Below are 25,074 nucleotides of genomic sequence, written 5' to 3' on the forward strand. Positions count from 1 at the left end.
CGTTTTGAACCATTTTAATAGCAAGAGGACAGCACTGTGTTTGCTTTTATAAAACATGCTAAAACAAAATCACTTTGAGGGCAACAATAGCAGGATTTGTGTCGGAGATACTGAGGGACGCTTGTTTCACCCTGACACTGATTTACACTGAGGATTCTTTGAAGCCTCTGACCAGGCCTTGTTAATGTCAGACTGGGTAGATCCAGACTGCTCTAACCTTAGTTGGTAGGAGTCATGTCTGATGTAAATGAGTGGCCTGGGCAGTGTTATCGTTTGTAGGATTTGCACCGGCCTGGAAAACATCTTTTGCATTAAAAACACGTCCTGCTGCTGTTCATCTACAACGCCTGGATCAAAGTCCTCACAGTTCAGCAGAGTCCTCGTGAACTGGGAACATGCCCCTCGGCCAACTGCTGAATGATTTTTTTGGAGATCAGTAACAATGCACTGAGATTTGGACTGGAATAATGACAAAGTGTCACAGAGAAATGGAGACAAATTGCTAGAATAAGGGGATACAGTTAAAGGCCCAGTGTGTAGGATGTAGGGGCATCTGTTGACAGAAAAGGTATATAATTTCCTAACTATGTTTTTATTAGCTTATAATTACCTGGAATTAAGAATCGTTACACTAAAAGGAGTAATTTTTATCTATGTACTAAGCAGGTCTTCTTCAGTGGAGTCAGCCATGTTGTTCTATAATAGCCCAAAAGGGACAAACCGAACATCAGCTCTAGCTAGGGCCATTCAGGTTTCTAGGTCAGCCACTGTAGTTCTCCTACACGCCCTGCACACGGGAGAAGTTTCAACCTCAAATCCAGTAAATACACACTGGACCTTTTTTATAGGACAGGTTTGGATTCTTTAAAAAGTCTTTTAATACAATACTTATGCCTGTATGTGCATTGGGAGCTAATGGTCGCTGCAGCCATTTCTCCTGTCCATAAAGTGATCACGCCTTCACTGTAAGAGATGAGACAAAATTTTGCCAAAGCTCACAAGTTTAATAATGAAATCAAGTGGCTTTTTAGAGTAAAACTCATTCTTTGTGTTACTATAACACCAGTACAACTCTGCAAGAATACCCTGTCTAAAACACAAAAGGAATTTGTGCTAACAGTAAAAGCAAAATTGGAAGATTCCTGAACAGACTGCTGAAGTTCATGATGGATTTCACTCAGAACAAGAGCTATAGAAGTCATTGCTTCAGAGCGAGTATGGACAGGAGGAATGATTACAGCAAACAATAACTCTTTCAATGTGTATATTAGTGTGTGAGTAATGTATTAAGATAGACTTGAAAAACTCCACATTTACACCTATATAAACCTGCATCAAGTGACTTTCTGACAACTGGTGTGAGCACCACAAGCTGTGAACACAACAGGGACATATCATCACCATACAAAGGCAAATAGTTGCCTATTCACTTATACACAGAGAAACATAAGCATTTAGCTCTAGTTTGGTCACCACCCACTCCTGAGAGAAGTTTCTCTTTACATGCTGAATGCTCCACCATGTTCACCAGCTAGATGTTAACTATGTTTCTGGTTGGTAGCTCACAGTGAAAATGAACCAAAACTAAAAGCTTTAAAAAATCTAAAGTGTTCTGTAGTGCTGTGGAGAACTGCAGTGTCGGGTGATAGTTCTGTGGTTTCATTACTATGAGCAGCGCCTCTCACATTACACATCAGCCATTTAATCCATCATTCATATTAAAATGTTCATTTGTTCAGCTTTACATTAAACCTTTAGAGAGAGATGCCTAATTGTATTCAGTTTTGGATTTAAGACTAAGAAAAGGTGATTTTACTTTGATTTTATCTAGAGACAGTGTGATCCATGTCAGAGTCCCATTGTATTGATAAATCACGCTTTGCAAGGATTGCTTGGGTCAAATAAAATGCTACGTCGAGCTGGTAAATTTAGCAAGTAGTCCAAAAGTATTTAACACTAGTCCATACCCATTGAGTGCACAGTTGCCCACGTACAGTTTCACATGGTGTGTGTTTGGGATACAGGTCATAGGAAACTGCAGATTAAATAGTCAACTGAACCCATTAAGAAGAGCAATGTATTCAGACAGAGTGTTTGTGAAGTTGATAGTACGATTGCTTTAATTAGAGTTGCCAATTAGAGTTAAATTTCTCCAGTCACCTTGAGGCGTCCTGTTCTACATATCTACCAAGTGTAGTAAAAATCCATATGGCGGTTAGGCCTAGATAAGAAATGAGCTCTCTAGCGCCCTCATTTTGTTTGATGGGGTCAATAATGGAGGGGTCCCCTCAGATTATGTGTGGTCATATGCCTACAAAGTTGCGTGGTGATGGGTGAAACCCTTGAGATGTTATACACCTTTATGTGATGAGCCACGCCCTCCGCAATATTCATTGCCTTATAGAAGCTCAGTTTTAGGAAGTTTTCCAACTTTTGCCAAGAGGGAACTTTAGATATTGCTCCCTAGATTATGTTCACCCAGTTTCATGCAGATCGCTCAAACTTCCTAGGAAGAGATCCATTTGAAGTGTTTTTCAAAAAATTCAAAATGGTGGAAAATCTATATAAGCGGAAGTTATGGGTTCTTGAGGCAAATGTGTTCCTCATGAGGAGAGGCATCTCTGTGCAAAGTTTCATGTCTCTACGACATACGGGGCATGAGATATGCCCATTCAAAGTTTGACATTTCAATGGGTTGCTATAGCGCCCCCCTTTGGCCAATTGATGTAATATTGCTTCATTGGCATCCTCCCATGACCCTCTACCACTGTGCCAAATTTCACATGGATTGACCAAGTCAGTGAGGAGAAAAACGTGGAACAAACACACACACAGAGTTTTTGTCATTATATAGTAAGATATTGTTTTTCCAGAGCTGATCGGGTGCTCGTGAGAAAATGGTGGCAGGTAAAGACAAAGTTTATGAGTTGAAGCGCAATGAGAATTTCAATTATGCTGGAAACAGGAGTGAAGTTGTATGGCAGTAGGAAATGTGGGTGAAACTCTGACTATGTATTGCACAGTTTGCCACAAGTTTGGGAGCAGGGCAGATACAACAAGATTGTTTTTCAGACGCACATCAAGTTTCCAAAAAACGTAGCCGAAGTGCCATAACAAGAGCCAACAGCAGGGCTGCCCCTCCCTTCTTTACTCCTTATCATTATTTGATAACCACAAATGAATAAAACCGTTTGTATAGGGGCAAATAGAAAAAAAACTTTGGGCATGTGGGGCAGAAATCTACTTGCCTAAAGTCAATTTGTACATGAAATGAAAAAAAAACCCATTAATATTGAACCCTGTAAATTCATTAAAATATTAAATTGTTCTAAAGCTTAATTTAACATAAAATAGTTTTAGGAATGAAGTGATGCACCATTCCAAGAAAGCTAGAAGCCTTGTCCTCCTGGAGTACATGTAGTCTCACATCCTCAGTCAGCCAAGCTATCTCCTCCATCAGATGGATGATGTAAGACTGACCATAAAACACATGATCCCACACGCCTGACGCTCACGCAGAGGTCACGCCCCTTCATTGCAACCATGTCAGCTGCCCATTGTTCTGCTCATGGGCTTTATCAGAGCTCAATGCTCTTCGCTCCAGTTTATGATCATTAGGGTCATAATATACAGTGCAGAGGGGTGAGCCAGTATAATGGCTCTCGGTTTCTTGTCTGCTCCAACAGTCGGGCTCATCGTGTAAACACTTATCTCACTCCGTTTCCTCCGATATACACTGCTCACTCAGCTCGTGTTGGTTTAAACCCTGGGAGATCCTCAAGGACAGAGTCATCTTTTGTTAATCTGTCCTCATGCTCTGTCGTTTATTAACCAGCCACTCTGCTTTACGCTCCGCTGTCTCCCCCTTCGGCAGAAATGCTCAGTGAAGAGGGGGCGGGTCAGGGCAAGTGTCATCGGCTTGTCTCAGTGCTGCAGAGCCTAGAGTGTTACGACACATTGTGACTTATGAAAAGAATCAGACAGTCTGAGATGATATACACTACGACAGACATTGGTTTGTGCTCTTACTCGGCCTTTCTGACTCTGCTGCAGATTTATTCAGTACTGGATGACAGATAGGCCCCTTTGGGAGAACGTGTCAGGCTTTTGTTATGTGACCACCAACGTGTTAATTTCCACTACTTTTAAATGTGGCCTTTTCTGTAAGTCTTGCTAATGACTCCGATTATGTTGTTATTGTGGTGCTAAACATGCAATTACAACCTAATTTTGGAACAGCTCAGGCATACTTAGCTATCACATGTGGGTTTGTTTCTTAAACTGGCAGCCGATCATAAAAAAGTGCTCCAGCACAACTAGCCTGTTGAGTCTTGCAGCTAAAGTGTGAAATAAAGGCCATCTGTGACAAAATGTGTTACACAAAGTGCTTGGCGAGCCAGCTCGTTATCCTCTTAGCAGCTCTGATCCTGGAAAATTCTCTGTGATGTACGTAAGATTGAGGAGTGATGACTGACCACACAGGCAGACAGCGGTGTTGATGGATGGTCATAACCCGACTGTCCCAGACTTGGTTTTGTAAATTAACCACAGAACAGACTGAGATGGGTGAAAATTTTACACAGTTGTTTGACCTTTTGTTCCAAGGCCTTCAGTGACCACACACGTACTTTGTTCTAGGGCTTTGTATCGAACCTCAATGCTGTTTGAGGCCTGACCGAAATGTGTCCGTAGCGTCAGGTATTGAAAAGATTTTTAGATTAGATCTTTGTCAGAAATAAAGAAACTATTCCAACTTTCGAACACGTTTACTTTAGGCACAATTCATTGTTTAACACTGAGTTTTACATATTTTGTTAAATTTAAAAAACGGCTTACATATGCTTCTAGTCCTCAAACTCAGGTATCGAGAAAGGTATTGTACCAAAAACTTGGGTATGTTATTTGAATAAATGTCAGACATTTTCAACAAACTGTAGCCTGGCATTGTCAGACTGATTCACAATTGCAAATTAGCTGGAAGAGGCTGCTGGAACCACTTCTTTCATTTTCAATTTCCAGTGAAATTTATTACTGGGTGCAGACCAAAATGCCTCAGGATACAGCTGGATAGACCTACAACCAACCAAAGCAATGGAATGCGTGACGTAGCACTGAGCAACACTTCCAAGTTGGGGCGGAGTTTTGCCACCTTGTCACAAACTCTCCAAAATGACAGTTAAAATGTGTTTCTGAATGTTTCCTGGCAGTGTAGGAACATAATCATGATTCATATTTGATCAGCACTGTTAAGTTTTACAGTTTGATCTGAGTTTCGTCAGCCTGGTGTTATAACGGGAGGGGCCCAGACGCATCTGTCAGAGCAAATTAAAACATGAGCTCACAGATTCATCTCGTTCTCAGGCAGAACAAAATGTTTATTGCTGGAAAATGAGCGATAGGTATCTCCCATGTTTCTCAGTAGATTCGTAAAAGCACAGTGAGGTTGGTTGCACCTCTATCCAGTTATTGGCCCATTGCTTTACACAAAGTAGATAAAGAGAGATTTGAGTTGAAATTCCCTGCACTGTGAATGCTGATACTTTGTTTTACTCTAAAAGCTAGATTAACTTCAGTTTATTAGGAAATGGATGGATTTCTGGTGCCCACTCCACTTTAGTTATTGCTGTGCTGCGAGTATACTTTGATTTAGTGTTGTGCCTTTTAATCAGATTGCTTTGCAGGTCCATGTGTCCATGTGTTCAGCAAAAAACAGGGACACAGAGTTCTTCTAAAAGCTGCTTTGCAGAACGACAGTTTGTACAGTGTGCATGTATATCCGCTAACTTCAAACTTCCCCTCTGTCCGTCCTCCCAGACGAAGACTCATCTCTCAGCGCTCTTCGCTTGAAACGCTAGAGGACATTGAGGAGAATGCACCTCTACGCAGGTAGTAAACTGCTCGGAAACACTGTCCACATTGTCTGCTACTGTACCCTGTCTATTCTGAGACACTCACTTCAATGTAATGTATCCCACTGGCATAGTTTCTCTGTTTTATAAGCTACTGATGTTTTGGTGTTATATTTTAGATGCCGAACCCTATCGGGTTCACCCCGACCAAAGAGCTTCAAGAAGATTCACTTCATAAAGAACATGAGGCAACATGATATGCGCAATGGAAGGTATGAAGGCAAACAACGCCATCCCTTAGTCAATACAAGTCCTCAGTGAATAATGGCAGGCTGCCCCAGTCAGTGAGCTGCAGTTTGGATGTTTCTCACATTACAAGGCCTGGCCAATTCACTGCATGTCATACTGACTCATGAATAAAATGTAATCAATTGAGAATTCTGTCCATTCACACAGGGTGTAATCTGATTGAGTTTTATCTTGATCTTTATTTGGTCACTGTTGAAGTGTTTGGATCGCACCATGAAATCACCACTAAAAGATAAATCACATGTCATTGTGTCACAGTTTATATAAGCATGTATGCAGCACACAAATCCCTAAAAATAAAAGACATTACACAGTGGTGTTAATGATGATGTTTCACTGGGTGTGCAGAAAGTAACCAAAGGAAAGATGGTTGTTTAATCGAGGCCAGGACGCCCAGGAAGTGTTGACCGCTCTGGTGATTTTCATCAGTATCAACGTCACATTCTTCGGATTTGAAATCTAATTCAGTTTGTGATGCAGAGTTTAGTTTCGGTGCTTTCTGAGAAAGTAATTTTTCAGTTGAGTTGTTTTCTAAAGTGTAGATAGTTAGCACAGCATCTCTTGTTTAGACAGTAAGTGTAGCATCTTGATTAGTTCCCCATGTTTGATTTGATCTCCTGATAGATAAAGTTGTTTTTCCTCATATCCACATCCACGTCTGATGTGGAATAACTGCAAGCTGGATTTTCCACACTATTAAGAAGTGTTTGGTGATAAAGTGATGCTGAAACATGGCGTGACTCACATGTTATTCATGTCCTGATGTTGATTTTGTTTCGAGTGGCGAGATTCGTCATGTGTCTGTGAGTAGCAGCTATTAAAAGAAGTAATTTTGAGATTGTTGTCAGAGCTGAAATCTGTTTACTGGTTGGATACTGTTTGTATGGTTACACAGGTACAAGGCAGTGTATTTTAAAAGTAGCATATGCTAATTTAAGTTATTAAAAAAATGCATCATTGTTACCCCCAAACCACTGATATATGCAACATGTGCTGCAATACCACAAGACAACACACACTCTCGTACTCAAGTTTCAGCTCATTCCCTTCATTCTTATTTTTGCTACACACTCTCTCCAACTTTAACCAGTGGATCTTGTCAGATAGATATTGATTAGCTTGTTTGCCATTTTTGTTTTTATAGGATAGTCCTTATCAGTGGCAGAAGATCCTTCTATAGTGTATTTTCTGTCCTGCCCTATCGAGATTGTAGCCAAGCAGGGTATGTATCCTACAGCATGCCGAACTTTGTATCCTCCTCCAGCCTGTGCTCCCTCTTTCCCTTTGTTTTCTCATCCCTCTTTTCTGTGGATGTACTCTCCTTTGACTGGTGCATACATTGCTACGGGTTGGTTTTGGTGGATGCATTTTTACATTAAGGTTTAATAAATGTTTAAAAAAGCGGGCTGGAATGGGCTTTAGAGGTTTAATTTCATATAGCTTATGTTGTTGCCCAGTGCTTGTTGCTTGTATTGCTTTTCCCATATGGCTCCGGTGGCTTTTGGCCGCTCTTCCTTTTTGTTCAAGTCCACCCATTTTTGTCTGTTGCATCTGTCGCTGGCTTTGCTGCATAGCGTTTAAGATTCACCTTGCTCAGGTTCCTTTTCTTCCTACATTTATTAGCCTTACTTTTATGTGTTGTCCACTGACCTTTATTATATCAGATGCTGGCAGACTGGAGTTTCTGCTGCGTGCCCTGCACACAGTAATGACAGTTTATGATTATCCATTTATCTTTTAATCTTTGCCTCGGTTTATAGTTCACATTTCTTGGTGCTCGCACAAAAAAACATCTCTGGCTTATCTGTAGATGACGCTTGTTTCCTCTTTCAAAGCAACACAAGGCTCCATGTAATGGGAACCCACCTGACTTACATGGGGATAGCTCTGGTATGGCCTTGGCTCTGACGCCCCACAGTCACATGAAACGGTGTGTTTTGGAGGAAGTGAAAGAGAAAGGGGACAGATAAACACCAGAGAATACAATGCTCAGAAAGAAAAGCACCACACCGGGGCTTAGTGAAGAGCATAAAAGGCTCAATCCGTTTGTGGAATTTCCTAAGCCAGCCAATCAGTGCAAGGTCAAGGGTTAATAAACCCCCGGGGCTATCCAATATGCACATCTGACTGCTCATTGCTGCTAATTGACAGTTTACGGTTAGACTTTGGCAAACTCAGTCAACTGTTGTAACTGCAAAATAACATTTTATTAGACGACTGGGCCCAAAAGGCTGATTGCATGTAATTTAGTTTCTTTATTCTGTCTCTCTGTCTCTATACTTAGTTTAACAACAGCCCCATGAACAAACAAAAATGGCCAAATTTTGCACAGCAGTCTGGTGTGGGCCCCAAAAACGTATGAGGACATAACATGGGGACAATCATCCCCACAACAGTGAATGATTAAAGAACTGGACTTTAAAGTTGCTTTCCTGCCAAGAGTTAGATGAAAGGTTGATACAGCTCTTGAATTTGTCTGTCAAATATGAAACTACAGCCAGGAGATGATTAGCTTATCATAACTAGCTAGCCGACACTGTGCCTACTAGCACCTCTAAAGCTCAAAGTAAAAAGAAGGAGAAAAAAAAAAAAAAAAAGGCCCTTTTCGCAGGGAAGCCCAATCAGTCTTCTTTCAGCATTAGCAGTATAAAAACAAAATCGGGGAGTGCAGCAAAATGCCGCCTGCCTACTTTTGTTTATACAGAATGCGCCTTTTTCGGGGCAATGGGGGGCGTGAGCAAGTAACAAAACGTGTAGCTCAGCGTGTGATGTAAACAGTGACATGGGAGGGAAGCCCGGCTGGTCAGTCCTTCAGAGATTCTCTCGTAAGTCGGCCTGTTCCTTACCGTCCCCGTCATCTGACGGTTAAACGGTCTTTTTAAACTAAAAGGGTTCGGCCAATATGTCTACCCTACGAGGCGGAAAATCGGGCACTTCGGATCAACTCGCCAATACGGCTCTGTATGTATAAACGCTCGCAGCTTGCCGGCAAAACAGCCCAACATTCGCCGAAAATCTGGCAGTGTAAAAGGGGCTATGTGAGGGACTGTATCTTGGATAGACTGCTCCCGACTTAATTTACAGTTGAAAAAAAAAAAATCGCAGTAATATTGTATTGTGACATTAGTATCGTGATAATATCGTATCATGGATCCTCTGGTGATTCCCGTAATTGCTATCATCGTATGGCACGGCTCAGGTTAAACCCTAAACTGGTGAGACTTTCCAGTGTAAAATATCGTATTTAATAATATTTGCTGCCATTTTCCTATTGGCTAATGTTTCACGATGTATCGGAAAGCAGTTCTTCTTTGGCGCCCTAAAAAAGTAGTTGCCAGTGGCTGTACAGCACAACTTACTGTATAGGCTGCTGTTTTAGAGCCGTGAAGAAGGATTCATTTCCGGAAAAACTGCTGTTTTACATGGGTGTGAAATACTAAAAACGTTTATAATAAATGTCATAGTTGGAATCAGGGCATTGGCCTGCATACTCGCCAATACCTGACCCAGCATTTTAATCAGTATCGGGAGTATTTCCGATACTGGTATTAGTATCAGAACAACTCTCCGTAAAACTAGCTCAGTGTTTTTATGCTTTGTTTTAAAGACATCAAACATGCTAATTACTGAGTTTCAGATGTGCAGGTAGGTGGATTTTTTAATTTGGACAGAGCCAGGACAGTGTTTTTTTCCCAGATTTTAGTCTTCATGCTAAGCTAAGCTAAAGCCTGGGTGCAAAATTAGCACCATCCACTAACTAAATGGTGGTAAAATATGCAAGTGGCTGATAGATTTGCTTCACTCACCACAAAAAAGCAATGGCAATATGTTTTGTGGATGGTAAATTAGAATTTTCTCTTGCCACGTGGGCGAGTAGACAGAAAAGTTAATTTCGCACCCAGGCTAAAGCTAAGCTAATTTAGTGTACTGACGTGCGTTGTATTAATCATCTCCTCCAACTGTTGGCAGGAAATAATCTCAAATCTCAAATAGTCTTTTTTTTGTACATTATGTCAAATTACTCCTTCTGGGGAAAGAAAATATTAAACTATGCAGGCTAACATGCTGCTTAATTGGACACTTGTTTGCGGGGCATGACTGTCTCGTGACAGCTTGATGCTTCTGGGCTAGAATCAACTGTGGCTTTTCTGCGTGGACTTTGCATGTTCTTCCTGTGTCAGCATGGGTTTCCTCATATACTTGAGTTTCTGTGACCCTAAAAAAACATGCATGTGAGGTAATGCTCCTGGCATTCAAGGGTAGTCGAAGTTAGATGAGTCCAATTCAGAGGACAAATTTCCTCTCAGGGATTAATAAAGTATAACTTAATGTTGCTCATAACTTTATTGTAATGGGTGAAGTTTGGGTAAGACTGCAGGGGAATATTATTACAAGCCAGTCAAGCCAACTTTAAACTGTTTATGTGAGCTGTTAAGTATTTGGTAGTAAAGCAGACAGCAAGGGTCAAGATTCTTTTAGTCATGCTAATATTTATGGTTTGTTTGCTTGATGCTGGATTTAGCAACATTTGATAGGGCACGATGAGCACTTTGCATACATTATAACACTACTAACATACAGATGTTTGAAGCCAATGATTCCTATCCATGCATGTTACTAAGCAATGTCAGCTTCTCTCATAATTTCCTTTCATTTCTCTGTACTCTCGGCAGACTGAAGCACAACAATTTATTTTCTGGATCGCTTCGTAGAAAAGCTCTCTCCCTAGAAAGCTTTCCATCTCTTTTATGTTTCCCTCTTTTTATTTAATCTCCAGTGTTCTGTAAGACGTCTGCTGCCTGGGGATCTTCATGTCTATGATGCATCTGTCAACATTGTGTCCTGACGTGCCTGTCTGCCAAATAACTCTGTTTTCATTATAACAGATTGGCCCCAAATGTCATCAAAACACTGGGAGAGTCATGTGAGGGCCCACCGAGTCACTTCTTCTATTTATCTGGGCACCATTTTAAACAGACAGACAGACCGTGTGAGGGACGATAAGGGAGGTGTAGGAAAAAAAAGACAGTGTTACGATTTAATGTCTGCTGCCTGCTGACTTTCTGAAATTTCACTACAGTGAAAATATTGAGCTAAAATAAGGCTGGAGTTATTATCACACAAACACAGGTGGATATTTGGCCGTCTGTGTCTTCTGTCTTGGAATCATTTTACCATGAAAAAATTCTCACCTTATAGTTTGGAAATATGAATGCCAACTCTACTTTTGTTTTGAGTATTTCTATTTTCTAATAGTCAAATAGACAAATCTCAAACTGCTGGAAAGTGTGTGAGTGTGTGAATAAAGTGGACTGCATGTAATCTGCTCTGTCAGTTCACACACTCATTCGTCTCTACTGGCAATGACCTAAAAAATCATTAAGTGAAATTAAATCCCAACATGTTCGGTCATAGCAGTAACAAATTCTTTAATGAGGATACTTGACTACAAGGCTGGGGATATGGAGAAAATCAGATTTCACAATATGTTTGACCAAATACCTTGGTATCGATATAGCGACGCTATTGTAGTGTTGACTGTAGCGAGGCATTGCAGACAGCCTGTCACTCAAAGCAGAGTCCTGCACGGGTCCAGTTTTCAAGATCCGCCCCGACCCGACCCGACCCGGCGACGTACAAACCTGCACCTGAACCGCAAACCTGCGCATCAGGCCAATTAGTACCGCAACCCGGTCCGACCCGTAACCCGGATTTAAAGTAGTCATTTTGGGTCATATTGGCTGAATATTGAACAGCATATCGCCACAGTTAAGGTGCCAGTGAGTAAACAACGACCTGAATGAAGCAGCTCTCACAATAAAAACCTGACTTCAGCTCCATCATCAGCCCTCTGTGTTCTTCTCCCATACGAGTGTAAAAGCACTCGTTTGTTACGTTTAATGCTTTTAAACTTATAATCTATGTAAAGGAACTTTACATGTGTAATAATAGACTTCCTTTCTGTCCAGAGCGACGTTCAGCAGTTACGAGCCGTCACGTGTTTGTAGAATCCATCGAGGAGAGAAGTAATCCATCAGGGAAACACTTCAGAAACATTATAAAGTGATAGTTGTACGTTTTATCCACTTATTTCTCAAATACCTAAATAATTATTTACTGTTTTGGAAGCGGCGCTTGTTAGATGATGTCAGCCATGTTGATTCTGTCGTCCAATCACAAATTGCGTTATTAGATGGTGAAACGCATGTAAACAGCTGAACCAGTGACCATTGCGAAATAGCGGCGGCGATCCTCAGAGAGTAAATAATGACAAAGATATCTGTAGTTTACCGAACGAATGACTGATGTGTTTATCTAAAACCCGCGATCCGACCCGCATGTTATTTTTTCCACCCAGATCCGAACCCGGGAAAAAATGTTTTTTTAAAAACCACCTGCAAATCAGCTGTTTTTGCGGGTACCCAACCCAGTGTAGGACTCTGGTCCACACTTGACATACAGCATTATAATTCATGTTTAACACGTGTTGAGTACCGTGTAACACCACGTAGCAGGCACAGGAAGCTGTACAAAATTTGCAAATATCATTTCCAGGTCCTCACACGATATGTAGGAATAACATCTAACTTGTGCACGCAGTGTCGGACAGTCGCAGACATGCAGGGCTGCCCCGACTGTCATTTTGCCAGTACCGCCAATGCAGAAAGGTACCAGAGCCCGTCAGTTATTATAATATGTTACAGTGACCCTGAAAGGAATGAAAACAAAGGTTTTGGGGGTTGAACAGATTACGACTGAAACTTGAAACCATTTTGTTTAAATGGAAGTATGTGTAAAAAGTCCTCCTTTTGAGAATAGATAAAATAAAGGTGAGTTTCTCCATCTGGCCAAATTTGTTTTCAGTTTCGTAGATATGCAAATGTTTGCAGTATGATAACTCCCAATTTTCATACCACAGTATACCACTGCAGCATTGTTTTACTGTAGTGCAGACTTTGAAACTAGGCTAAACACTTACGATATTGCAATATACAAAATCATGATATTGATATAATGCCAATGTATTATCCAGCTCTATTTTGCTGTTAAGTTTGCTGCTATGGTTAATATTGTTGTTTTATCGTCATATTTAAACATAAAAATGCCAATTGAATATTTCTTAATAGGCACACAGTTTAATTTAGCATGCAGTCCCTCCAGTCCTTTGTACAGCAGAAGTCATTAAATAGTGAAATATTTGGCCAATCCAAAATGTGTGCAGTGGAGGGCTCTCTGTTTGCTCCACTGACACACTTTACTCTCCAGCAGAGCATTTGACCTCCTGCAAATCTCCCACAGAAGTATGGCATTCCAGACGTTGGTGAGGCAGCAGCTGAGTCTCGAATGAAACCGTACTCTCCCTCCATCCTTCCTCCCATGGGTGCTCTTTATTTCTGACGCACCCAAAAGACACAGGCAATTACAGAAACTAGGCCAGCTGATGAACACAGATCGATACAGGGGCCTATCTGTGAGGTAGAGATGTTGAGGTGAGCAAGAACTAGGCCTTAGCGACAAGTTAAGGGAACGGGTGGGCGTTAAAAGAAGCTGTAGGAAGGTTTGTACGTGCAGTGAAGGCTTTAACGTCTTGTGCTCATTAGGGATGTAAAGCTGGAAGGAGGAGGGCGTCAGCGGCACCCATCAGGAGGCGTCAGTGCCAAGGAGATGGTGATCGGGCTGGAGGGAGTGGAGTTAGGAGCCGATGGAAAGGTGAGATGCCAGCAGAAAAGTGCTGTGTGCAGAGTTACACTGAGCTACCTGCATTTCAGCTGCTTAATGAAAAGAAAATGATTCTTTATACACTAAATGTCACTTCAGTTACTACAAGAGGAATTTATTTAACACAATGAAAATGCCAGAAATGACTAGGATGAAGTTTTTGAACAGGGTGTCTACAGGTCCTTAAAAAGTCTTAATATGTCTTAAATTCAGATTTGATGGGTCTTGAATATTTTTGGTCACATTGTCCAGCCTCGAAGATCCAATGCCGAAGATAGCAATAATAATAAATATTGGGTAGCATTTATGACAGCGATGAGATTGTGTTTTCTTTTTACATTAAACACATTAAACTTAAACTCAACCAATTGTTGTCATTTTTCCTTACTGTTCATTTTGAACTGACATCAGTGTGTTTACTTGGAAAGAGTACTTACACATGTCTCTCACACACACAAATATATAGATATAATTTGTATTTCTATTGCAGGTTTGGTCTTAAATTTCATATGAGGTAGTGTTAAAAAGGTCTTAAAAAGTCTTAAATTTAACTTGGTTAAATCTGTAGACACCCTGGGTAATCTAGCAGCAAAACATAGAAGAGATTACAAAATATCAGAGGGAATAAAGTGCTCTAGGGATGACGTTTTTTTGAAGGCCGACATGGAAGTTAGCTTCTCCCTGGTTCCCTCGTCAAAACGCCAATGGGCTTTTTCCATTGAATTTTTGCCGAAAATAAACTCTGTGGCAAGTCAGAGGTTTATGATTCATACATGGTTTGTTCAGCAAGATAATCTCCACCAGTGAGCGCTGCTTTTTGGATTTTTGAAGCGTTAATGTAACTGCCATGGTGAGAAGCTAACGTTAGGCTATAAACAAACTACACCGCAGTCGCATGACTTTAACATCGCCACCACTTATTTAGTAGTCTCATTTGTTAGCAACCATCTTTTATAAGACACATAAAGCCTTCAAAATTTTCACGTGGGGTATTCACTGATGTGTTTTATGTCGTAGAACAAACTGTCTTTTAACCACAGACCTTATTCCAGGCATATAACCAAAAACCCATTCAAAAGACCCATTAACTTCAAGACGAGGGAAGTGGGTGGGCTAAGATGCTAACTCACTGTCAGGTTTCAAGACTCATTCCTGCACCGCTCTCTGGGAAAACAATTGTGTGATGTGTACAAGACAACTGCACCATCTGACACCAGGTTTTCTCCGTTAGTCACAGAGGAATTTATGACATCAAAAACAACATGCATCAGGAGATACATAGTCATATAGCCCCCCCTTCCCCATTTCTGTTTTTCTGTTCCAGGAAGTTGGCAACCCTTAGTTTGTCAACCTTTGCATTTACCTTTAAATACTAAATTGTATATCTTAAACATTGCACTGTGCTATGTGTTTCATATGTGGTGTAAATCAACACAATTTTCATCATGTTTGAAGCATGCAAAAGGCTTTTTTCTCAGCAGCATCTGACATGTCATAGCACGAAACCCTAGGTCTAATTAATCTCATTACCAATAACTGCATTCCTGTCAGGAAAGTCAGCTCCAGGCTCCTATTATTATGCATGCTGGCTTACTGGTATAACATACTGGGACTCTGGCCACCCTTAATGTTATTAGTACCTTCTGCTTTTCAAAATGCTGCTGTGAATAAGATATATTATTTCCGTTTAATGTGTTAAAATGGCAAACCTTTTAGGCTTTGGTGTAGCAGACATTCTAACTACACCTCTGTCTGCAGACTGTGTCCTACACCCAGTTCCTGTACCCCACTAATGTTCTGGGTGGTCGAAGAAACACCATCGACTCCACCTCCTCTTTCTCTCAGTCTCGTAACGCCAGCCATAGAAGCCTCAGTTTGGGCCGAGCCAACAGCAACCAGAGCAGCTTAGACACAGGTTAGTCAAATGCCAACAACAGTTTAACTTATTCGTTATAAATGTTGTGTATTCATCACCTTCAGCTGTTTTTTATCTTATTATTCAGTGTATTTTTATTGGAAAATACTGTGTAGTGCAAATGTTAACTTCTGGCTCAACCTCTGTTGTTTTTGTGCTCATGGCAGGGAATGATTTGGGGGATTTTCGGGAGTATGACCCCAATCTGCTGGATGACCCACAGTGGCCTTGTGGAAAACACAAGAGAGTCCTCATCTTCCCCTCCTACATGGTGAGAAAGAGCTCTAGCTGCGTCTAACACCAGCAGCAGCAACATTAACAACAGCAAGTCCTCTTGAGAGCAGACTGGAAAGGTTGTCGGCATAATTCTCTGAAACAGACTCACATCTGTTCAGACGTGGTTTGTTGAAATGTCCTGCGAAATCTCAACGTTAATGCATTTTTTTTTTGTTTGTTTTCAATGGTTATTTTTGTTAGTATGGACCTTTTGTGCTCAGTTTTCCCACCACAACCGAGAACAATAACACACTGGAAAGATTTGTCTGCCTCGACAGTTTTCTTTTGGACTTTTATCAGCTGTTTTTTGAAAAGGAGCCAGGAGGATGTTTCAGGCTGTTTTAATCAGCAAGGTCACTGGCGCAGGCTCTCTCTCCCTCTTTCTGGGACCTGAATGAATACACTTTATCTCAGTATAGTGGGCAGTAGCCATTAAAAAAACAGCCACTTCACCACAGCAACAGTCAGTGTAGTGTTTGAATCTCAGCACTTATCACTCTCGCACTTATCCGGAAAAGAACGGATGTTTTATTGTGGTTGGGGAGAAGGAAAAAAACAGACTAGACTCCCACCTAATTCTTTCCTGGGCTCTGTTTTTGTTACGGAGACTGGCAGAATACACAACAAGGACTGACATAGTTGAAATGTTAAGTCAAGGCCAGGCTATGAGTTTTGTTTTTTTTTTTACTTCTCTTCCTCCGATTACAAAAGCCAGCGTCTCACAACAATGGCCATTGTGTTTACTACAGGAATGGCACCAGTAAATTCTCAGCATTTCACAGGTCGGACACAGCCTGCGTAGTAGACACGACTCTCTGACTGAACTTTCAAGCTGGGGATAATAATAGTTTTTATTCTCTGTGGGCGATTGAGGAACCATGAATATGAAGCAACAAAAACATCACTTAAGTCATTTTAAACATGGTTATGTTTATGTTTGGTTAATGTTTAGTGGCTTCTTGTTGATTTGTGTAATATGACCCTCACAGAACAAACATGGAATAATGAAATATTTTTAGGTGGTGACATAAGTTAGTGTGAGACATGGTCACAGAGTGTTTCTGTCACGCAGCGTTAGTGCTGTTCTTCCTGTTCATTTCTCGGGGCTATGGCCATCGATAAGCATTTGTTCTCCGTCACGGTTCATGATCAGCTGTGTGATGTTCAGGGTGGATATCATTCCTCACGCTCCAGGCAATCCCTGCAGTACCATACATGCATATAAAGAGTCATTCTTGTACGTTTAGCCTCGCTGCGTAGTGTCTCACAACTTTGGTGGTGTTTTGTACACATGGCATCATTTCTGTCAGCTTGAAAAATGTATGTATTCCCCATAGAGGAGGACCAACTAACAGTTTTTTTTAACTGTCAATTAATGCAGACTATTCTCTCGATTAATCGTTTTGTAAATGAGCTGCTCTTGTATAGCACTTTTCTAGTCTTACGAGCCCTTCTTTTCACCCATTCACACACTGGTGGCCAAGGCTATCATACAAGGTGCCACACACCGATGGAACAGCCATCTGGAGATATATATGCCAGTGTGTGTGTGTGTGTGTGTGTTTGTGTGTGTGAGGGTGAATAAAGAAAACCAGCAGGCCAAATAAAGTGGTTAAGATAATCTGGCTGAAGTGTTGGAGGTCAAACTGAAAGTGAGTGCAGCCAAAGTGTTGGTAATAATCCTGCGTGCACAGCTACAGCAAGCAGTTTGGTCAAAGTTAAACCAAGAGGTTGGTCTGGAAACTTTAATGGGTGTTGACAAAGGACATGTTGGGTAATTGCTTTAATTATTTTTACTGTAACAGTAATACTGCTTGTATTTCTTGCTCTGTCTGTCTGACTTATTTTTTTTTTAGAACAGCTTCCATGTTCAGTTCTCAGGAATTATACTGGTGAATGCTGGTTGTGATAAATCAGAATAATCTGGCAGATCTAGCAGCAAAGATTCCTTTTGCCTCTTGAACATCTTAAATATAAGTTGTGGAGTCAGCAAATTTCTAGAAATGCACTTTGTTCTTCAGGGGTCTTAACTAAACCCAAACTCGCAGCCACTCATTACGGCGGCTCTGTCTTAATGTGACTCACCCACCTGGTACTCAAAGCATGTTATAACAAGCACAAAGCACTGTTTAATAGAAGCCTGATGGAGACATGGGAAGCTCAGTCAGCAAACAAGTATGTTTTGTGTCTCTAGATTTGTAAAAGAAAAGGCTGAAAGTACTCAACTTTTACTTATCCTCAACAAATCCTAACGAAAGATAGATCAAACTATCCCTCAGTATTTTTAACATCCCTACCCCTCTATCTGTTTCACTCAGACCCAAAAGACTCAGTATTCTTTTTTCAAAAACAGCTGGGAGTTGTAGTTTTTAGCAAGTCTCAAACTGGAGTAAATAATTGAGCATAGTGTTAGTTCAGGCAGGACACGATGTCAAGCTCCGCTCACATCCCAGCTACATCAGCTGATCTCAAACAGCCCAATCAACTGATGCAGCTGATTGATGTAAGAGAGTCAGCTGATAGATCACATGATTCCTTTCTATGCCACCAATTGGTGAATCTCATTCAGGACACCCTATTTAAACTGCTCTGGCCTGCCCACTGTTGCTGCTTCCTTTGCAAGCTGCTCTGCAACCTGTCTCCACCCCAGCTCCTCCTTTTCATGCTGTGTCTGACTTATTAATGTCATTTCTGTTTGTCACTGATGCTGCTCTGTTCCCGGGGAGTCTTTGCTGCTGCTCTCTCCACCTTAGGCTTTGCATTTAGGCGCATGGAAGGGCAGGGAGGTTTGATCTCTCTCTCTCTGTTTCAGGCTTTCCTAATTTGCACGTAGAAGGACAGACAGGTGTGATCTCTCCACCTTAGGCTTTCCATGTAGGCCCGCAGAAGGGCAGGGAGGTTTGCTCTCTCTCTGCCATATGCTTTTCATGTATGCGTGTGGGAGGGCAGACAGGTGTGCTCTCTCTGCCTTATGCTTTTTTCAAGTGGAAGAGGCTTTCTTTGTAGGCCTGAGGAAAGGCAGAGAGGCCCCAGAACAGAGCCATGCTACCAAATATAATACTGTAAATCAAAGTGTTCCTGACTGAAATGAATTTGATGGGGACTATTTTCATTGGAGGATTAATACACATTTGGTGTGCTAGTGAGTATTTACAGCAGCAAGATGATGTATTGACTCAAAATAAGTGCCCAGGTTCACAGTGCTGAAGGAACACTGGTGTTTTTAATAGTTTCGGGACAGCAATGGAGCTCTGTGGCACAGGAGAATAAGATGTGTCAGGCTTTGGATACACACAGTAGGATGTGTGTGATAGCGGGATCAGTTCATTGTTGTTTTGGGTACTGTCATAGGATTTGTTAACAATAAGATAGAAATAGAATATCACCAGACTTATCCTTTAAGTGACATGACTAACACCAGCTCTCAGTGAAGCTTCATTGTGAGATTGTGGAATCCAACACTAGTGTGTGAGGATCCAGTCCTCCTGCCCAGTGCTGAAAGTAGTGTGGTCATCCTAACACCACCTCTGGTTTTCCTTTTCAGACTACGGTCATTGAATACGTCAAACCCTCTGACCTCAAGAAGGACATGAACGAAACCTTCAAGGAGAAGTTCCCCCACATACGGCTCACACTCAGCAAGATTAGGAGGTAAAACAGACAGAAATGTGTGTGATATTAAGCAAGTGTGATGAGAAAGATGATTTAACTTTACCGTGACCTGTTTTATATCTTTTCTTTAACGTCGTCTTTATTTATTTCTCCCCCTTTCTTCTCCTCATTCTCTGCTTTTTCGTCTCCCTGCAGCTTGAAAAGGGAGATAAAAAAGTTGGCCCAGGATGAATGTGGTTATGAGGAACCGACAGTGGCCATGGCTTTCGTCTACTTTGAAAAACTGGTGCTTCAAGGCAAACTAAACAAGCAGAATCGTAAACTTTGCGCTGGAGCTTGTGTCCTTCTGGCAGCCAAGATCGGCGGTGACCTCAAAAAACACGAGGTCAAGCTACTGATAGACGTAAGTTTCCTCAGCCACACTTATAAAAAATCCTAACTTTGTTATTTGATCATACTTTGATGATGTCTTGTGTCCTCTCATTGCACCAGATTAAAGGGTCAGTTCACTCAAACTAAAGTCAAAAATGAAATAGAGAGAAAATCAGGACATTGTTTCCAGAAAGATGTTTTTTCAAAAGTCTTCTTTGAGCACCACAAACAAAATTCCACCAGGGTTGGCAGCAGACGTCTCAACAGCAGATAACTCAAAGCATGACGATTTAAAACCCAAACTTTTTGCATGACTAGATACCACAAGGGGTGCATGATGATTTCAATATCAAATACAACATTTAGCTGCCATTGCTTTCAGATCTTTAGATATATTTTTACAAGTTTCCCTGTTGCAAGGGATTTTAGGTAGATGGGTTGCACAAAAACAGCATTAGGAAAATAGAAGCGGGGGCAGTGAAGAGTATTGCAGTCACAGTGTGAAACAAATAAAGCTGTTAGAGGAATGGGTGTCGACAGAACATTTCACTATAATGAAATCTGATCTTCCTGTTTTTAGGTGAGTGCTAGATCTGCTGTTGAAGGTCAAGCGGTTTCCAAATCCCATAAATAGCACGGTGCTTATTTGTCTAGAGTCTCACCGGAGCCGCCCACGCTAAGAATGATAGCTGTAAGGATAACTATAACAGCAACGACGTGAGCATCCACACTAATAAACAGCAGTGCTCTGTAAACAGTGGCGGCGCCAACATGTACTGTGCACTCCAGCTGTGTCAGCAGGTCGACTCCTCGTCTCCGTTGGTAATGATAACAAAACACTTGCCTCTGATTCTGAGGGTTTACCGGATTGCATCCTGATGTCCTGCTCCGTGGTCATGGTTTCAGATTGTTTTATCAAACAGAGGTGCTTTTTTTTACTCTCAGTTATGAGTCTCTCGGCAGTGCCCTGTTTTTAACCTGTCGCCCTGTGAATACAAATGGACTTTGATTGGCTGTCAGTGTTTCTATCCTTTATCAAATCAATCTGAAAGTGATCCCAACAATATCTTGACCACGTAAAAGATAAAAACAACGATTAAAACATGGTGTATTAATGAAGGATTTTTAACTACAGTCAGAATGCCTCGGATGCATTTTTGGACTGGCTGCCTCTACTATGTCGTTTTTTATCTTTGACTCCTTACCCCATCCTTGAAGAGCACCTGCCTTTTTTTCAACTAACTACACAGAGCCTTAACTCAATGCAGCACTCCCTATTTTTGCCACAATATCTTGGCCACTGTCGTCGTCGTTATAGCTGTGGTGTGGGCTCAGCCAACCACTTGAGTCAGAGCAATTTTTAAAGCAAAATATTTATCCATCCATTTTCTAACCGCTTATCCTCTTGGGGGTCGCGGGGGGGCTGGAGCCTATCCCAGCTGACATTGGGTGAGAGGCGGGGTACATCCTGGACAGGTCACTAGACTATCTCTGTAGAGACGGACAACCATTCACACTCACATTCACACCTACGGACAATTTAGAGTCACCAATTAACCTGCATGTCTTTGGACTGTGGGAGGAAGCTGGAGCACCTGGAGGAAACCCACACTGACACAGGGAGAACATGCAAACTCTGCACATAGGGGCTTTTAGAGTGATAAATCCAACCCCCATTAAACACTGATTTTTTTAAAACTGGCAAAAACTACAAATTTAGTTTTCTCTATCCTGTCCGTCTAATCCTAAAATTACATCTCTGCCACCGTTTTCCTGTTGGCTTATGAAATATGGTGACTGCATCAACAGTAGGTTTGTCAACCATCCAAACACTCCCTCGTCTTGTCCAAATTGTCTGTGCCAGTCCTCATGAAATGCTGGTTAAAAATAAGCACGTGTAGCGAGAAGCAATTTGGAGTGCAGCATTGCATTTATTATTTAATCCTAACTCTTGGTTCTTTTTTCCTTGCAGAAACTGGAAGAGAGATTCAGGGTGAACCGCAGAGAGCTGATAGCCTTCGAGTTCCCTGTCCTGGTGGCGTTAGAGTTCAACCTGCACCTGCCAGAACACGAGATCATGCCCCACTACAGACGCCTGCTGCAGACCTCCTAGCATTAGTGACCCATCAGGAGGACGACCACCAGGTTCTCCTCCTGATCCTCTGCTTCGAACCATTTCCATCCTCCCACCTATCTCCTCGTCCCCGTCTGACAGCTCTAAGGTACCGCCGGCTGTCTCTCAGCTGCAGCCGACAACACTCTCCTTCCTCTCAGAGACCTGAAATCAGCCAAAGGGACACACATTTCCAAAACTTTCCTCCATTGTTTGACTTTGACATCCATCACCACTACGCCGACTTCGGAAAGAAAGGGTTCAGCCGTCTAGTTGTTTTCTTAGTTTGCATGTTTTCACATGTCCTCATCTCCACTTTGTACATTTTAGACCTCTCTTGTTGATTAAGAGAGCTTTTTGTTGTTTGAATCTGATGGTGAACATTTTTTTCTCAGTTAAAGAGCAACCAAATGATTGTAACATTTTTATCATCTCCTTTTCATTAATCTCCCTCTTGTAAACTTTGGTATGATTGGTTGCCTCCTGACCTGCGTAAAATTTAAACAAAAGCCTTTTAAGTGGCTGGTTTTGGCTGGACTTCCTCAGAGTGACTCATCTTTTTCGCAAGTCATCGTCTTAAAAGTGCACTTTTTGAATATTGAGAGACATAAGGGGCGGGGGGGATTTTTTTCAGAGTTTTAATGAGCTTGGGAACTAACCCTGAAAAATAAGCTGTGTTCATAAGCACCACACACACAAGTCATTTCAATGGACCTTTTGAATTGTTTTCCTCTTTATGGTTTATTCACGATTTTCTAGCAACAACTATCTGCATGAAAAGTAATGACTGTTTGCATACAGGTACTTGCAGACAAGATGGGACTTCCTATTTTCACTGAAGTATTCCATTCATTTTCTACCAGTCAGATGCTTGCTGTAGACTTGCAGAGACCAGACCCACTTTTATCAGTGTCGAATTTCCTGTGCTCTATGTTAGAGTGTTTTGCTAGCACATTTACGGTGCTGTATCGGGGTCAGGAAGGTAGCTTTGAAGAGGTGTTCATGAGTGCGTAAATGCCATTAAACAGTGATCAGGATTTGCAGCAGAGCGGCAGCAGGGTGCACTCGTGTTGAGAGAGAAAATGTCTTTCACCTGGGGGACGTGACCTAAGACCCTGTGCTGGTAATTATCCTCCCTGCTGAAGTGTCCTTGAGCAAGACTCTGAGTCCCTTCAGGCTTCAGGGACACTCCTCTTTATCAGACCTCTCTGAGGAGAAGAAAAATCTGAACGAGATCCCAGCAGGGATCAATTACGAATCAAACATTCACATTTAACTTGAATAAGCATTTGTTAATTTGAAATCTAAATTGTTAAAATTAACTTTACCAATGCGACCTATTAAAAAAGTATTTTTCCGTTCCTTTGGCATGTATCTCAACTTGATTTTCTCTTTCATGACCTTGAAATGATCTCACACAATACCACAGAGTATTGAGGGGAAAAAAGGTATTTAATGCTGCTCCAAGTATCGATGGTATTTGAGTTGAAATGATCATCAACATGAACCCAAATTGTAATGAGAAAAAGCATGGACTGTGCTGATTTAAGGTGAAAAAATACTGAGCTTATTTCTGTTTGCAAGCCCAAAGATTTCGCTTTAAGATGCACACTAAAGACTCATGGGCGACACTTATCACCTGTGTATGTTTGTAAATAAATTGCTTTGCTTGTTCAATCAAAACCAGACTCGGATGTGTTTTTGCTTCAACAATCGAGCGTGCATCGATATATACTGTATGACATCGGCAAACTTGTTTATTTCTGTCATCTTTAGCTGTAACTGAAACGTAGCAAAACACATTTTGGTCTACAGTGTGTGTTTGAAGGATATATCCAGGATGTCAAACTGACTCAGCAGCAACAACAGGTTAAAAAGACAAAGACAGTTAGAAGCTAAAGCCGAACTATAGGCTACAGATCACAGTGTAAAAGTGAACCACCGCATCACTGCTGATCGCCACACAAGACAATGAATATAAAGGGAAACTTTGCTGATACTGAACCAGCTGTGTGGCATCACAGTGTGTGCACATGAACTGTGTTTGGCTTCACCCCTGTGCTGCTGCCAGCACTGGGACCTCCGCCACTGGACAGGCAGGGATCTCTGAGGGAAGTCAAACAACGTTCATGTGCACACACTGTGATGACACACAGCTGGTTCAATATGAGCAAAGTCTCCCTGCTTCCCTTCACTGGTTCCTGTACAGCAGGGTCGGCCCTTGTTTCACTGTTGTAATCATGACAAAGCAAAAGCAGCATGTGTATACATTCAGTGGGCTATATCTTCAGTAGCTAGCTAGCTAACCCTACACTTTTCAGAGTTTGATTTTGGTTTTGGAACAGGGAAGAAATGTATATCTGTTTCCAACCTCTCCAGGGAACGAGTATCATTAATACACGACGTGCCCCAGGCACAACATTTAGCTCCAAATCCACAACACCAGCCTGGAAATGAACGACTGGAGTCAATGGAGCACAGCTATGTTGTTGTCGTATGCTGGTCTTAGCCGGCCCAGTCTGCGTCAGGGGGCGGGACCTAGCAAAGGGTCAATTAAGGCAGCCTTAGACCAGCAACACCTGTGTTCTGCAAGGTAAAATTACTGTTTTGTGAATGGAGTCTGGAGGCTTCGAGAAAATACCTTCCATTCCCCATCAGAGAGGGCTGTCTGGCAGCAAGTTAAAGCTGTTCTAATATTCTAAATAGCGTACACTTAAACTGATATTGATATCTTTTAGGTAGGCCCTTTAAAACACTAACTATCTGAGAGTGTTTGCTCAGCACCGTTTCATTTTATGTACGTGACGCAGGGATTCTCTTCCAGAAGTCATTGTAAACAAACGAGATTTGGTCTATCGGGCTGGGCAGTATGGGGAAAATCAAATGACTAGATACCTAAATATTTATAA

The 25,074-nt window shown here is 41.6% G+C and overlaps 1 protein-coding gene across 2 annotated transcripts in view; it reads left to right on the forward strand.

Moving 5' to 3' along the window:
• cables1 (Cdk5 and Abl enzyme substrate 1) overlaps window positions 1-23,848 on the forward strand; it is a 29,344-nt gene extending 5,496 nt beyond the window's left edge. The window contains exons 2-10 of one of the 2 annotated variants that reach the window (XM_049598521.1): window positions 5,815-5,886; window positions 6,029-6,121; window positions 7,303-7,380; window positions 13,760-13,868; window positions 15,636-15,792; window positions 15,960-16,063; window positions 19,613-19,719; window positions 19,876-20,083; window positions 22,025-23,848. In XM_049598521.1, the coding sequence (XP_049454478.1) occupies window positions 5,815-5,886; window positions 6,029-6,121; window positions 7,303-7,380; window positions 13,760-13,868; window positions 15,636-15,792; window positions 15,960-16,063; window positions 19,613-19,719; window positions 19,876-20,083; window positions 22,025-22,165 (1,069 nt within the window). In that variant the 3' untranslated portion in view covers window positions 22,166-23,848. The remainder of the gene's footprint in view (window positions 1-5,814; window positions 5,887-6,028; window positions 6,122-7,302; window positions 7,381-13,759; window positions 13,869-15,635; window positions 15,793-15,959; window positions 16,064-19,612; window positions 19,720-19,875; window positions 20,084-22,024) is intronic. The other variant, XM_049598522.1, reaches the window with a different exon arrangement.
• Window positions 23,849-25,074: the final 1,226 nt, after the last annotated feature.

This window comes from Epinephelus fuscoguttatus, linkage group LG15, assembly GCF_011397635.1.
Source record: "Epinephelus fuscoguttatus linkage group LG15, E.fuscoguttatus.final_Chr_v1".
Lineage (NCBI taxonomy): Eukaryota > Metazoa > Chordata > Actinopteri > Perciformes > Serranidae > Epinephelus > Epinephelus fuscoguttatus.